This window comes from Cornus florida, unplaced genomic scaffold (assembly GCF_030987335.1).
Source record: "Cornus florida cultivar Cherokee Brave unplaced genomic scaffold, ASM3098733v1 CherokeeBrave_3.0.0_Hap2_Chr06, whole genome shotgun sequence".
Taxonomy (NCBI): domain Eukaryota; kingdom Viridiplantae; phylum Streptophyta; class Magnoliopsida; order Cornales; family Cornaceae; genus Cornus; species Cornus florida.
In genome coordinates this window covers 105,738,153-105,754,729 of record NW_026775576.1, presented here as the reverse complement: position 1 = coordinate 105,754,729, position 16,577 = coordinate 105,738,153, and the positions used below count along the sequence as shown (strand labels likewise).

Here is a 16,577-nt window from a genome sequence, read left to right as displayed (position 1 = left end):
TTTTTATGACGATCAATGACGAATGAAGCAAGCGTATCTTGAATATGATGTGACAAAATGAAAAGACAAAAATATCACACTATTTTAATACATAATATTACAATTTATCTGTTTAAAGTCTGAGAGAATTTCAAATTCAGCAACTAACTCCCCACTAGGATGGTACCATAAGTCAATACAAATTACTGTATTAATTGTCTCTCTTTTCTGCACATTAGAACTTGAGCATCGTGTGTGCTGGTAATAGAAAAAGCAAGTGAGCCTCGCATGTTTTTTTAGTTAAAATTCTATAGGTAAGAAAAATTAGGGAGTTAATTTAATTAGTTATTGGTTCAGGCTATGTGTGTAATTGTGTATATATAACATATACCAAACATAACATATATAATTCATCTCCCACTAGTGCTAGGAGGCTATTGACTTCTTTCTCCACTAGACTTGCAAATCCAATTAATGATATAGTAAATAAAATTATACTCCAATTGATTTGTTTAGTAATATGACTTGATGATCTTACATATTTATGAAAGTAAGTTTCTTCCTAATTGTTCGTTCACTTTAAAGTCTTATATGTTTATAAAGATTAAAATAGTAATTTTATAATTTAAATTGGTCAATTCACAAATAGGTTAATAATATCAATTTACATGTGGTTTGGAATGTCTTTGCTAACTTTACTAAATTTAGGGTGTATATTGTTTAAACAATGTCTAAGTTGTAATTGGGAGTCTTTAACCCAAACTTGAGAGGTGTGAGGGCAATTTATCCTAAATAATAATAATAAAAATAACGTGACATGAGTATGATTACTATTAAATACTTAAAATACTAGTCGATAAAAAATTAATCAACATTATAGAAGTAGTTTGTAATTATTGGAAAAATTCAAAAGGTGCAAGTTATTTAAAATCTCAATATTCTCCATAAAAATTATATAAAAAAACAACACATTTTAAGAAAACATTTTGAATTTAACTAAAGGAAAATATTTTATTACTTTAATTTATTTATAAAAAATGTTTTTAAATCTCAATATTATGGTAGTGGTTTTTAATTGTTTGAAAAATTAAATTCAAAAGGAGCAAGCTATTTAAATTCTTCTATTAAATACTTAAAATATTATTTGATAAAAAATGTAAAAAACAAAAATCAAATAGCTTGCTCCAAAAAAAGAAAAAGAAAAAAAAGTGATGATTGGCCACAAGACAAGTTATTTTTTTAAAAAAATGTGATGATTGCAAAAGATGGAAGTGGTTCCATCGTTTGGTTGGACATGGTGACAAGTACACAAGACAAAGCCTACAGGTATATTGCGCTGGTTTCATTAAGTAAGTTCATTTTTATAAATTTAAATAATAATTCTTATGTTTAAGATCGGGTTTGAGTTAAAAACACGTCTAACTTAAACTTAATTTGAATTTAATTCCAGGTGTGGACAATTCAATTCTAATCTAAATTTGAAATTATTATTTTTAATTAAAATTTCAAACGTGATACTATTATAATTGTAATCAATATGTTTTATAATTCTTTAAATCCTGATTTACTATATACAATACTTTGAACATTATTTATAACCGTTGATATTTTTTCATTTAACATTAGATTAGATTCTTAAATTATTTTGTGGGTTAGTGAAACGTAACTCGAAATCAAATCTAGAGCTGGGAGTCCTTGACCGAAGGGGTTTTGACCTGGGTTCACCAGAACCCATCCAACGGGCCAGAACTGCACTCTGCTTTTATCTCACACACGGTTCAAAGGACCTCGCAATCGCAAGTCTTCTTGACTCTTGAGAGAGAAGAGAGAGAAAGTGACGGTGTTCGCGGTGCAGTAGAGTGGTGGAATCGAAGAGAGATGGGGACGAGAGAGGTCTATGAGGAGAAGCTAAGGTCGGGCAATCTCCATCACGACCCTACCATGAACCCTGGCCTCGGTTCGCCTCGCTGTCCTCGCTGTCTTTCTCTCTTAAGCCCCAATTCGGTACTCTTTCTCTCTTAAACCCTAATTTGGTACTCTTTCTCTCTTAAACCCTAATTTGGTACTCTTTCTCTCTTAAACCCTAATTTGGTGCTCTCTTTCTACCTATACACATATATCAACTGTGCCATTACTCGTTTGATGAAATGCTTCTTAGAACATTTTATATGACAGTTTGTTATAATTTTTTGTTGAAGCAGGAAAATGGGGAATGGACAATCACTTCTGTTTTACACGACGCCACAGCTGTTGTACGTTTTATACTTGTTTTGTATTTATTTTCCGAATATTTTTGGGTAGCAATGGTATACTTTATCAATTTAGTACCGTGTGGGCATTTTGATAGTAATTTTTCCTTGCTTTTTTGAAAAAAAGATCAATACGGTCATTAATTCATGAACAGTAACAATGACTCCTCTTATAAAGTGTACATGCGAATTAGGGGTCAATTAAATAGGAAAGACCAATACCCAATGTTGTGTTGGTGTTACTGATGAGGGTTACTGTGAGGGTGGGTTGTAAAACAGTAATATTGTGTCATAGTGTCTTGAGTCATTTGCGTACATCCGTTGCAGACATAGCAGACACAGAATTACGAAGAACAGGGTCCTTCGGTTTTATCAGTCAGCAAAATGTATTATTTAAACAACTTATGTGTGTGAGTGATGAAATTGTTAATAAATGAAATATGGTGCTTAAGGCCGCAACAAGTTGTTGATGTTCTTATTTAATAATGGCCAGATTGTTCGGGACCTTATTCATTCTGTTGTAGTTACTTGCCTCTAAACCATTATATTATGAACAGAACCTGAGTTTAATGTTATGTGAGCACTGATGCGGTACATTCATATTATGGTACAACAGGTCCTTATACACAAAATCCTTCTTTGTTACCCTCACTGCCTCCTTTGTCTCTTTTATTTTCCCTTTCTATTTTCATATCTCATATACATTCCATTCAATAGGCTGGTTCTGGTGTTGGTGGAATGCTTAGTGCAATTCATGGTGTTAATGCAGGTGCAGACAAATTCATTTGTTCTTGTGTTTTACATATTTATGTACGCGCATTCTTTTTCTATGGCTTAGACTTGATTGATTGATTTCAGGACTCCCATATGTTCAGAAACATGTTAAGGGACCGAAGTGGCTTCCTTTTCTTATTGGGGTACAATTATTATACTTTTGAATGTCTTTTTTACTCTCTTACTCTTCACATGATACTCAGGACATACTAATTTCCTCAGATACCATAGAATATGTGTCAGTCTACTTGTACATGCATTTCTCTAGCTCACTTCCATTTCAATTCTAATTTCTCGACAGCTTCCTCCGCTGCTAATGTATTCTGCTGCAAGCTCTGCTTTTGGAGGTATAGATGGCTCCTTTATTGAGATGTTTGAGCTGTGTCAAATAATGTTATTTGTTTCATAACATCTGATGGATGATTAGGCTAGTATTGAATTCACAAATTTCTGAAGGGCTTTAATCATTGAATTATTGTACAACATGCTCTTCAATGTGATGTGGTAAAAGAAAAGGATTATAATTATCATTGATATGTAACTCATCTCTACTATAAAATTTGAGTTTTTTCTTGTTCTTCAGTCATTCCATTTGAAGGATCAAAGTGTCAGATTAGGATTCATGTGTCAGACATATATCTTGTACCCGCTTACCCATGTCATGTTGATACAGGTTTGTAAAGGATAATAGGAGAGTCCATGTAGCAGAGCTTAAGAAGTCATTGACCAAGCACTGATGTATCATGATCCTGGCAACAGCATAATTTTAATCATGTCCAGTAATGTCCATGTTTTGGGTTTATGTCAAGGTTAGAAATTTCATGGTTAAATTATTAAGTTAATATAGATATATATTCATTTTGGTCAAAGATGGAGGAAGAGAACAAATGTGAACCGTGGACACATTGTTTGTCTTGGCGCGTATGTTCCAGAGTCCAGGTGTTATTTGATAAATTTAAAAGTTTTAGGCTGAAAATAGTTGTCTTGGGTTAGCAATATATAAGACTTCTTATTTTATTTTATTTTTTGATAAATACAGAAGAAACTAGGTGACTTTATAGAAATCAAATTTAAGCATAAATTTTTAGTTTATGTTAGAATTTTTAAAATCTTCCACTGATCATAAATTTTTAGTTTATGTTAGAATTTTTAAAATCTTCCACCGATCTTGTTGTTACATTTGGTAAAAAAAAGGTCATACTCAGCTACCCCCTTTAAATGCTAACTAATTGTGCCTTATCAATGGGCACTTAATGTACCAGCCTGAAAATTTTAAATCTTCAAAACCTAATTGTTGTCAAACAGTTTGCAAACCATTGTAAATGTGATTTTGTCGGAACATCGTATTTGCAAGCAAATGAATATGGAGATTCATTTTGGAATCAAATAAGTTTTCACACTCTGTAATTGAAGCATATGAGGCTCATTCAAATAGCTGGCTTCAAATCAGATAGGAAACTTATAGTATCTATGGGTATCTATCGTATTGTAGGTAAGAGGGTGCGTGTTTGCTTTACTGTTCAAAAAAAAAAAAAAAAAAGAAGAAAAAGAGAGCTTGTACCGTATAGGACCTGAAAATAACATGTTTTGAGGGGAATTTGACCTATAATTGCAGTTTTCGAATTCTTATTTTGAAATCCTTTGAAGGAATAAAAATTATGTGGTTTCTTAAGTGGGTGATGGAGCTATTACTCATATGATGATGAGTGTACTGGGTGGATTGAGATACTTGTAAGTTTCAGCCTTTCAGGGGAGAGTGGCAATTGCAAGGTTTCCAAGGAATCCCAAGGTCACCCTTGCTCTTTGAATTGGTCTTAGTTTGAGGGGTAAAGGCCTGTCTAGATGCTACTTGTGCCTTTTGAACATAGTTAGGCTTTAACATATGCCAGATGGTCGGTCCTGTAAATGTCAGTTGAACTTCAGGAGGTAGAGGTCTATTCGTAGCATAACCAACAGAGCTCTTTATGGGGTATTTCCACTTGTTGCTATTGTGATTATATGGGATGCCACATGTAGTCAGGCAGTCTGATAGGGCATGGTGGGGGGCGGAGGGGGCACATTATGGCATTAGGGGCAGTCTTTTATTAGGTTAGTTGAGGCGGTGTGATGATCTGATGTGTCACCACATTTTAATGCGGCTACCGCTCAAGAGGCTGCAACCTAGTGATAAGCGTGGTCCAAGAAGATGTTGTCATGTCAGTCAGGGGTATATGATATTTAGAACTCACACGATGGTTCCTCGTTTGAACAAGTCGAGGTGTAGACTCTGTGAGGGGAAATCAATGAGGCCTTTATTTCAGTCAACATGCAAGGTACTTTTAGGATCTCAAATGGACTATTATATATCACAAGATGGTCATTCTATAGCCACAGAGTGTTCCTCTAGCATGAGGTACATATGGGTGCAGTACTCACTGAGTTTGTTTTTATTGAGGTGTTTTGTCTGTGGAAAAAGACTGTCTGCGCAGCTATAGAAGTACACAGTTGACTGGTCGACCTTGTGATGGACGGGGTTGGAGGACCCAACTTCCTAATTGATAGGCACCATTACAATCTCCTGTTGACTGGCTCCAGAGGCTTCTTTCCCCCTGCAAAGTCTCCTCTCAAACCTTATTCTCTGTATGGCATTCTCTCCATAGACAGTAAAAGCACCTTTACCTTTTAAGTGATCTCATGGTCTCAAGGCTTCCTAAATAGGACCAAAGATCCATTTGCTTGAAGAGTTTCCGTTGGTCTGGTCGTTCTTGAACTCTTTTTATTATATATCTGCCCTTATTCATCTTATTAGGCATTTGATTCGATTAAGAAAAGAGAATCTTCCTCTTCACTAGAGAACTTCATGGAGAATATCACTATGTCGCTATTCAGCTGTAGAGCATGTGCATTGATTTGATCCTAGAAGAACCAAGCATGCAGTAAAGTGCTGGTTTTGTGGAATGGTGCATGGTAGTTTAGATGATTTTGTCTTTGTCAAAGTTTGAAGTGCTTTTGCTAGTTGTGCTTGACCATGGTGCTTAACATGTTTGGAGTGTCTTAGAGACTTGATATGTGTAATATTCAAAGGGGGCGATGTGGTTTGCGAAGCATTCTACGTATTTATTTATGATTGGACACTGTTCTCAAGGAGAGTATCAGGTGTTGAGTCACTAGAGATGCCACATGACTGATTGGAAATTATATGCAGATTATTGCCACCTCTACAATACATGAAGCGGTGGGATCAGGTACCCACACTAACAAAGGATTTTTGAACTCTTTAATTTTTAGATTCCTTCTTGGCCTTGAATCCCTCGCCTAGCCCTTTTAATGTATTCTTCTGTGTATGACCGGATTTTGGAAATCATAGATGAGTACGGCTTTGCTGAACAAATGGAAGTAATAGCTAGTAGTTTTTCTGACGTCCTATTTTTCATCAGGATGCTAGTTTGTGGGTGTTATTGCTATAAGGCTATTTTCATATTTTCAGTGAATTTGATCTTTTGATCAATTGGTTTCACCGTTTTACTTGGAAACTAACGTTTTAATTTTTAGGTTATGTGCTTCCAAAGTTTACTCAACTTACTGTGACATCATATTATGCTGCCTCGAGCACTTCGCATTATGGTATTTCGCTGCTCACTAGACATATTGAAGAGGCCCACACTTCTCGAACCCGGCACAAAAGGCTCGGATGACCTGCTGCAGGTGCACAAATCAGAATTATGCTTTATGTTTCCAGTTTTGCAGTTAATCCTTTATATATCCAGCCCTAGATGCATTAAACTTATACTTGATTAGCATTGTTATAAATTTATTGCTGTAATATTTCTTTTTAAATTTTTTGGACGTATCTTTGTGCTTTACAGTTATGTAATAAAAATATATGAGTAATTGTTCATTGAGAAGATAGAAGATTTCAGCTGCTCTGATTTTCAACTAGTCAATTAGTTGGGTTTTTTGTCTGGAACAGGTGAATGGCTAAAATGTTTGTTGATAAGAGGATGAAATTCATTTAAATATCAAGGACAAACAAATAGTTCGGTTGTTTTCAGGATAATATTAGCTCATGAGTCGAAAAAGTACCATGGACAAAAAGCACTATGATTTTCACTAATTAACCTAGGAAGAATAGGGTTGAGCCAGTTAACTAAGAATTTTGCTATAATTATATAAAATAATACATTTCAAAGGACAATGAGTGTATATTGGAATGCTTTTGGTGGGTATTTTCACTTAAGGGATTTGTGTGGTGGGTATGTCACTTGGAAGGAGATTCCTGTTCATTGAAGGGAAGACTTGAGTGCTTACTTGACTACTATTTTAAGTACCACACTTCTAAGATAGGAAGGAAGAGGTGCCGTGGCGGTGTCAGACGATACGGTTAGAAGTGTCTTGTAATTTTTTTCTTTTTCCTTTCGGTTGGACATTGTAGGATTTTAATTATTTTCTAAGAAGAGAGTGCAAAAAATTATTATTTTTTGACGTACTCCTGTCGTATTATTGTTCTATTTCTTTGAGATTTGCGGTATTGTTGTTCGTGTATGTCCTAATTTTTAAGTAAAGATAGTATTGAAGTAGCTCTCATTCTCACAACTAATTTCATTTGTCCTTTCACACCATCTTCCATCCTTTGTTTCCAGTACTACAGCTGTGTTCTTTCTTCTCCGCAAGGTCTCTGAGTTTGCTCTTGTATATTATTTTTCCAATAAATCTTGAACAAGTCTAAACCTCATGGAAAAAATGTAGAATAAACATATTTGGAGCTCACAAACTTTTTAAAAGTTCTTCCCTATAATTTCATAGCACATTAACCCTCATAAACTCAAACATGTGTTACCTTTAAAACATATAATTTCTATAGCATCACTATGGTAGTGTAGATGCAAAACAGAAGATGGAAAATTTTTATGAATCGTGTTCGTATTGAGTTATGTTAATAGCTTTAAAACATTTTATCTCTGTAGCACCAACTATGGTAGGGTAGATACAAAACGTAAGATGGAAATTATTTATGAATTGTGTTCATTTTGCATTGAAATATAATTTTGGTATCACTAATGATGGTTGTGCATATGGGCTGATATGGATACTAAAGAGGTAGTTGCAATTGAACAGGAGTGAAATGTGGATCTCTGTTTAAGTTGCACTTTACAGAACAGCTGAAATCAGCTTGTTGCTGCTGTAAACGCTAAAATGAAACTGGAATTGGAAACTGTTTCATTGGCATTGCACTTCAAGTATGGTTACATATGACGAAGTTAAAATTTATCATCAGGAAAGTAGACCCCAACGATGTCATTTTCTGGGACTTTTCCTAATGTGTGAGATTGTGTTGTTTAGATGGTCATTGGTAGCATGGTATAATTTCCTCAACATTATTTGGCTTTGGTTTCCCCTTTAACTGCTGGAACAAAAACATTATTGTAGAGCGAGTTTGTGATGAGGGTACCCTTAATGAATCCTTAAACTTTTGTTATGTGGTTGATGTCATCAATTGCACGATGAGTATCCTCATCATAACTTTGATCAAAATAACAATTCAGTTGTTCTCACAATAACTCGTGCTTTCAATTGTTGAATTGAGAATTCAGACAAGATGATCTCTCGAGCAGACAGGTGAAATCGCTCGTGATAACTTTTATTATTTAATTTTAAACTACTACTTACTTTTTTCGTCGAGTACATTGTTTATAGTTTTGTCTAATGTTGGTATACTCCCTTAAATGAAACAGAGGTAGACAAAGAGAACCTAGAATCCGAGCGCATGGTCCATAAAGTTTTGGTGTCATTTAACGCCAAATGCTAAATTACTGTGTTACTCGTACCCACCACCAGCACCCCAAAGCATGGCTGTACAACTACAAGCTTTTTCTCGACGCCTACAGCGCACGCTACCACAGGGGCACTATTTATTTAAACTGTCAACCTCGTTTGTAAGCTTTATATTAGGTGTGGACCAATTTTTCTTTAATGTCACTGGATCTCTTTTTAAGCTGTGGTCCTAATGATATAATGTGTCTCTGTTACGTTGTGGTCCTATTGATAAATAATAGTGTGTGTTTTTTTTCATATCGTAACTCTATATTTTGTGCACCCTTTAAGCTGCTGTTGCCCAGCAGATGTATCATCACCCACATCATGCATTTACTTTAGGCCCACTAGATAGTTGGGCATGTTATTGTTGCGACAGTAATTTATACTATAAAGTATGAAAGAAGTCACTTTATATAAACAGACATACAAATTGGACGGATTTGACATGTTAGGTCAACTATAGCGTGCTTAATCGAGAAATAAAAATCTCAATCCAATTCTGAATCAAATCAATGAGCTCAATCCAAACCCAAACCAGATATTTTTTTTTGACCCCTTGAACATGGTTTAGCCAAGGTTTACGTAGGTTGTTTGTTTGTTTGGGTTATATGTAGGTTGTCAATGTTTTAATAATATTGATGATAAAGGTTGGGTCTGTATTGAGCTCGTGTTGCTAACTCTGTCTACAATTAAGATCTCGTTACAAGTAACAGATTAAATTCAGATAGAGTGTTGATAAGTTTCAATCCAAACCCATGGAAAAGGACTCTATTTATCTAATTCGATCAACAAATCCGTTCAAGGGCCATATCAGGCTCAGATTGGTCAGCCCAAGTTGCAGTTTATGAGTAATGTAAATGGAATCAGGATGTGATCATGTGTTTGCGATTTTGCGTCCTGTACCACTTACTCAACACAATATATTGGCGGTTACGTAATACAATACAGTACATTGCTTACAAACCAGTGATGTAAAGTTGTTACACAAGGATCTGAGGCGTTGATGCATAAGCAATGTAAAGAAAAACCTAAGGGGTTGGTTCAAGTGAGTCCGGTTTCAATGTGAATCTCAAACATAAAAAATTCTAAGGTGTTGGTTCAAGTGGGTAAGTGTTATAAGGGGATATTTGTCCCATATCAGATTTGGATGAAGTTGAAGTGTGTATAAATGGGTAGGTATGCTTCATTGCCCAACACTTGAGTTTTTGAATAAATGGACAAGCGTTCACCCGTTATAGTTGGTATCAGAGCCAAACCCAGTTCTTGATTCTGTGTTACGCCAAAGGCTCGGCCCGAAAGGCAACTGGGTGAGCCACCTCGGATCCACCTGTTATAGTTGGTATTAGAGTTAGATCCAATTCTTGATTTGGTGTCATGCTAAGGGCTCGGCCCGAAAGGAGACCGGGTGAGCCACCTCGGGTAGGTAAGGTGGCCCGACTGTAATGAGAGTGTTGCGAGTTCGTATGGTGGAAAATATTACAAGAGAATATTTATCTCATATCAAATTTGGATAGGACCAAAAGCTCACCCGTTACAATAAGTCATCCTCATGCTTCCCAAAGCATAAAGTGCATAAAGAATAATTATATCAAGACATCTTTTAATCTAGTAATTAAATGTGATGATTATTTTCATGCTATTCTCTTAATAGCATTATTTAAACATAAATTAAATACTAAACCAATCATTTAATTGAATTTCATTTTTTTTTTTTTGTTAACATTAAGAAAAACTCAGCTGAGGTGGGCCGCGCACAACCATAAAAATTAAAGTATGATGTAGTCTACTCCCAGTGATGCATTAATGGGACACTAGGTGGAAAACTTTCTTTGTGTCCAGTCATGCACTAACTATAACTATGACATGTCGAAACTAACTTATAGGATGAAAGCTTTAATTGTGGGTAAAATTGTCTTTCCCGAAGGGAGAAGGTCACTCTCTCTGTAAATTTAAGGGGCACCAAGTCATTGGCCTGAAAAAGTAGTTACACACTTAAAAAACAACTGTGTTCAATTGCTGAGTTGTAGGTTGCAATGTCAGTTTGTATATTCATGTGTATATATATATATATATATATATATATATATATTGGCATGAAAGAACACAAACAACAGTCCTCAAAAGTGTACCCTTCGTAAATGTTGTCCCGAAACACAATTAATGCTTTATCCTTGTTATTGCCTTTTGGATACCTCCAATGATTCCGATCACACTTAATGAACAATGCACCTCCTATATAGCTACAACCTTTTCCCTCATTTAGATGCCTATGTATCCAAGGTTTTAAGAATATAAACATGTTCTTCAAAGGCAAACTTGTCCCATCCAAAGGCACAACTATTTATTTATTTATTATTAGTATTATATTTTTTTTTGGTAGATATTGAATTATTATGTTTATATTCTCATGTACAATATATGGAAGTTGGAAAACAGAAAACATGGATTGCATACACATTTCAGTTTGGGGGATATAATTAAGTAAAAGCTTTTTAGAGGGAAAGTTCTTTAATTCTTGGTTTGAAAACCAAATCCAACTAGCTCATAAAAAATTTATGAACATAATCACATTGCTCTAAGATACTCTTAGGTTGTTACTATAAATGATAGTGGGTATATTTCATGATTTGCATTTGTCCTTGCATGACTTTGTTGTTCAACAACATTTTTCACATCAAAAGGTGGTAATGAATTTGTACAAATCATGTCATGTGATTGGTGAAATACCCATATTTGTGTGATGGCTTGAGGTACTGATTTTTTTACCCTTTTTTTTATTTTTTATTTTTTTTATTATAGAATCTTATTATTTGAAACCAACACACATAAAGCCTCTGAAATCAATCCATAATTTTTTAAATCTAAGTGTAAATTATCAAATTGAAATTTAAAGCTATATTCTTCAAAATTTTAAACTAAATATATATGTTGAATTTTTGTTATTTAAAGGATTAATATAGACGCGTTTGTCTTCGTTTATTGAGATTGTTGGGAGGAGAGGGGACTTATTATCTAACCTTTCATATTAGTATAAAGTGACTGCTTTTAAACTCGAACTTTAAGCAAGTTTGAACCTCCAAGCTATATCAGTTCTACATTACTGAAAAAAAAAAAAAATTTAATATTAATATTAATATTTTTGGAAGGTGAGAAGAAATTGGGATATGAACTGATGTGTTAGTTAGTGAGTTAGTAGTGCTTGCACTGTCCTTCCCTGTAGTTTGTGAGGCATTCATTGAATAACGCCCACTGTCATCTAAGTTGCACAGCTTTTTGTGCTGCCATGTTGTTAGTGAAAGAAGACGACACTAGCACATGTACTGACCTTTATATATGCTACATTTTACATTTGAAATAACACACCTTGACCTTATATATATATATATATATATATATATATATATATATATATAGTGTGTGTGTGTGTGTATGTGTATATATAGATATATTAAGGGTAGGTACAAAATGAGGAAATTAATAAAGATGGCAGTCTAAGTAGCTACCATACGTTCCCTTCAAGTGTGAGTAAAACACCTTTTTCTGGGGTTGGTTTTGCCATTTTAAAGCTATGAAAGAAAGGTACGATACTGACTCGTCATAATGAGAATTACGTTTAAAACTCGCAGAGAAGTGACCCATGTCTAACCTGCCTTGTCCTTGACCTTCACCAAGAAAAGTGACCATTCATATCATTTGCATGTGTGTGTGCATGTGTGTGAAGGCCACCATTCTGTTCGGCTCCAAATTCTTCAGTGTGTGTCAAACACTCCAACATCACAACCAAATGATCATCTTCATCCGGATTTCTTGTGTGCATGAACCAAATCGTATGGAGCAGATTTATTGTGTTATTGTTTGTTTGCGTTAAAGCGCTGGAGGTTAATACTAGAGATTAAACTTCAAATTATTCGATCATTCTTTCATACAGAGTGATTGCTAGCTCTAAGATTTGAACTTCAATTTTTTTCTTCTCTTTTTCCAATCACTGAACCAAACAATGACTTTTGGCATATTGGTTATTAATCATTAGTGGCGCGCCTTTAATCTTACACCTTTGTTTGATCAGCTTACATAAGTTTGTTTTAAAACATGTACCATATCATCACCCAATTCACATAAAGCGAAAGCAAGAGCGAGTTTGAGAGCTAGAGCACAAAAGTGAAAATTTAAGTCGGGAGTAAGAGCAAAAGTGGAATCGCGTATGTAGCGTAAGAGCGACACCCCTTTAAAGGAATTGCGTGACTTAAATTATCATTGTCTTAATACGTAGAAATTTATATAATCTCTCTCTATAAAGATAAAAATTGGGGATTGTTTATTGAATATTGGGAAGCTCATTTAGGTAAAGAAAAAATTGGGCAAGCTACTCTAGCTGCAACTAAAATGGAAATATGAGTTAGTGTCTTAAATTACAAGTAGTGGATCAACTACTTATGACCTGAGGTTGCTCAATTCTGTAAACACTGAATCAAAAGCTCCTTTTTCAATATCCCACTTGTCTCGCACAACACTCATTCATGCCCACGCGTGTCTCAAATCCATGTTAATTTATTTACAAAAGTTTTTGAAAAACTGATTTCTCTATATATACCCATTACAGTACAATATTTATTCTTCACGTGTGATAAACGAAGGAAGAGATGAGTAAATTCTCTGATCTCATTGCACTTGCATTATGTTGCTAATGTTGTATCACATCACAATGAAGTCAACAAATAAATCCTTTGCAAACTACATTATTTAATAGTGCTAATTAGAGGCATGATGTAAGCTTCTCAGTTCATCTAATTTTATGTGTATACATACATTTATGCACATATCAAGCTACAATATATACACTGTTGTTGTTGTTGTTGTACGTTGTGGGAAATTCAAACATATAAGTATACTAATGATTGTTGAAATCCCCTCATTTGCACAACAAAAGATGACCTCCAAGAGAGAGTGCAACTTTCTTTTCCTAATTTTTTTTTTTTTTTTTTTTTTTTATCAAATTGTTACAGAGATGAAGGCACAAACTTCATGATCTTGCAATAAAGTTTGGTTTGTGTTATATACATAGATATAGAGACAAGGGGCTTATGTTCTAAGTTATATATATAGGTATACGCATACAAATTAATTTACAGTACTGTTATTTCGCATTCAAGCACATTGTAGAATTGTTTTGTACTGAAATCATTTACTAATTTAGATGGTAATTCAAACTAAATGATTGTGACAAATTATCGAAATAGATGGCCTCCATGAGAGATTGAATATAACTCCCTCCCTTCCTAAAAAATAATCAAATTGTTATAGATGAAGATCCAAACTCACATGATCTGGCATGCTCGGCTTTGATTCGTACACATACCGCCTCTGTGAACTACTCGAGCTCCCTATCGTCATCGATGGCAGCTTCAATTCATGTTGCAGCGGATGCACTGAACGGTCATGATTGAAAGTAGGCAAGTTTTGGACGGCTGGGATTCGCCACATCGCCATGGGACTCCCGTTAATGGTCAATGGTTGAGAGGATGAGGGTTGGCTTCCATAAAACCTAGTGTTAGTAACACAAGGGTTGGTGGTGTTGATACTGTTGAGTGAGTGGTAGGTCATAGGTGGCATTGGAGCCGAGCCAATGCGATGATAATTCATGAGCCCATAAATGTGAGCCTCCGGGGTGAGACCACCACCACCACCGTGTGCCATGGCAGCATGAAGGTGTGCGCGTTTTGCGTGCTGACGCTCCCTCTTGTGCGCGTTTTGGTGGCCTCCGAGGGCTTGAGAGGTGGGGAAGTTTCTGCAGCAATAATGACACTCGAATTTCCGGTTACTCTCTACTTTATCTGTGTCCTTGGCTTCCTCGGACATGTTAGTCTCGGCTGACTCAGATGTGTCGTTGTGTGCTCCATCGCCACCAAATTCTATGCCGAAAAGCCTAATGCCCTTTTCTTTGGCCGGTGCTGGACGAATGAAGGGCAATTGAGAGAAGGAGTGGACGTTCATGAAGTCATGAGTCTCTCTCTCTATCTTCTCCATGAGAAAAAGGTGGTGATTTGAGCTAGGTGTAGGGTTAGCAGGGAAACAAAAAAAGAGGAGGGAGGTTGGAGTGAGCACCTTGGAGAGACGGTGAGGAAGAAGAGATACAGGAGGAGGAGAGTGTGAAATAGTGGAAGAGGAGGAGGGTGGTTCTATGTGGGGTGGTGAGAGAGGGTATGGTGGGACCCATCAACGGTGGTCTGATTTATGGACAATTGGGACTGACAAATCTATGAGTGAACACTGACAAGGCCAAAAACTTTGATGTCTCGTGCATGAGAGTGGCTTTTGGCTTCTCAAGGACCATTCTTGCCTTCCTTTTTCTCTAGTTTTTGTTTTATTTTGGATATTATTATTATTATTATTTGTTTGGGTATTGGATAGGTGTGAAGTGTGAACCGGTTGATTAGAGTGCATAAATGGCCAGAAGCAAGTCTGATATAGCAAAACCAAACACACTGACCCAAGAATTTATTTTCTCACAACGATAAAAGGAATATCAAAATAGTAAAAGAATTGATATTCTCACAATTTAAGAATTCAGATAAACAATATCTAATACAACATAATACAAAACACACACGATACTTGAATCCTTAGTCTCTTCTATTTTGAAAAGTAAGAAAATATTACTAGCTTACTTGCTTTGGTGTATTGCTGTACTATTAACATTTTGATATGGGAAAAAAGTTATCATTCATTATTCATGAGATATGGTGCACTCGCGATCATGATAATGAAGTGAGGAGTTCAAGGTGAGAGCACTCTCGTGATAGGAGAATGTAAATAGAGAGTTTTTTTTAGGTGAAATTGATAACGTGTCAAAATACTTTGAAGTATTGTATACTTTTTCCTAATTAAACTTAAGTGTTCTTGATAATAGTGAAAATATTTATTTAAAAATTATAAGAACTAAAAAGTGTTTTCGATATTTTTTTAAATTTTACATGTTCAATCTTTTAATAATAAGTAAAGTTACCGTCATTTAAGATTTTACCCATATGTTAAATTGGGTTATCAAACAACCCTCTACTCTTTGATTTTTTTTTTTTTTTTTTTTTTTTGTGGGTAAGTTTCCCTTAGTGATATTTGATTGAAAAGGAGGGAGTTATCTACAAAGAAGTAGCCATTGTTATTCAAGTAGCTATTAACATAATTATACACATAGCTATTGGTGTTATTATTGTTATTTGTTGTTGGTATAAAGTTATTCAAGTAGCTATTAACATAATTATACAAATAGCTATTGTTGTTATTATTGTTATATTTTGTTGATATAAAGTTTGATGGAACCTTTAAAATATATATATATATATATATATATATATATATATATATATATATAAAGTTTGATGGTTGAGTATTAAATAGACTACATCCTCTATCAAGCATTAATTTCAACAAGTTAGCAAGCAGATGTCTCTCTCTCTCTATACATAACGGAAGAACTCACTTCAGTCCCATCTTCCAAAATCTAGAAAGCCTAGCATGAAGAGAAAGTGAGAATGTAAATTGTCACATTTATGGCTATACCTATAACCTTTTTTAATGTACAACACAATTTCAAAGTTTAAGATCTATTCAAGTATTCAAGCTTGGGAAATTTTGAAAGTAGATAAAACAGTTCATCTGAAACCCTAACGTATAACTGGTGTGAGATATATGTTGCTTATTTAATTCTAGATACCTTGGTCCATATGTTTGTGGCTAACATGACATGGTTTGCTTAATTAATAATAGAGTTCATGACAAAAATAT

The 16,577-nt window shown here is 34.8% G+C and overlaps 2 protein-coding genes across 4 annotated transcripts; one reads left to right on the top strand and one right to left on the bottom strand.

Annotated features, from left to right (window-relative positions):
• Positions 1 to 1,641: 1,641 nt before the first annotated feature.
• On the top strand, positions 1,642 to 9,050 carry LOC132313673 (uncharacterized). Of its 3 annotated transcripts, XM_059812565.1 has the most exons (7): positions 1,643 to 1,983; positions 2,178 to 2,231; positions 2,946 to 2,997; positions 3,087 to 3,145; positions 3,304 to 3,349; positions 6,534 to 6,686; positions 8,714 to 9,050. In XM_059812565.1, exons 1-6 carry the CDS (start codon positions 1,858 to 1,860, stop codon positions 6,674 to 6,676), a joined length of 480 nt encoding a protein of 159 aa, XP_059668548.1. In that variant the 5' UTR covers positions 1,643 to 1,857; the 3' UTR covers positions 6,677 to 6,686; positions 8,714 to 9,050. The 3 variants fall into 3 exon arrangements, with proteins under 3 accessions (XP_059668547.1, XP_059668548.1, XP_059668549.1); XM_059812564.1 differs by lacking the exon at positions 8,714 to 9,050 and having other exon boundaries at positions 1,642 to 1,983; positions 6,534 to 6,920; XM_059812566.1 differs by lacking the exon at positions 8,714 to 9,050 and having other exon boundaries at positions 1,644 to 1,983; positions 2,181 to 2,231; positions 6,534 to 6,920.
• Positions 9,051 to 13,913: 4,863 nt separating this feature from the next.
• LOC132313672 (zinc finger protein 8) lies at positions 13,914 to 15,090 on the bottom strand. The gene has a single exon (XM_059812563.1). The coding sequence runs from the start codon at positions 14,817 to 14,819 to the stop codon at positions 14,091 to 14,093; it is 729 nt and encodes a 242-aa protein (XP_059668546.1). The 5' UTR covers positions 14,820 to 15,090; the 3' UTR covers positions 13,914 to 14,090.
• Between the last annotated feature and the right edge of the window lie 1,487 nt (positions 15,091 to 16,577).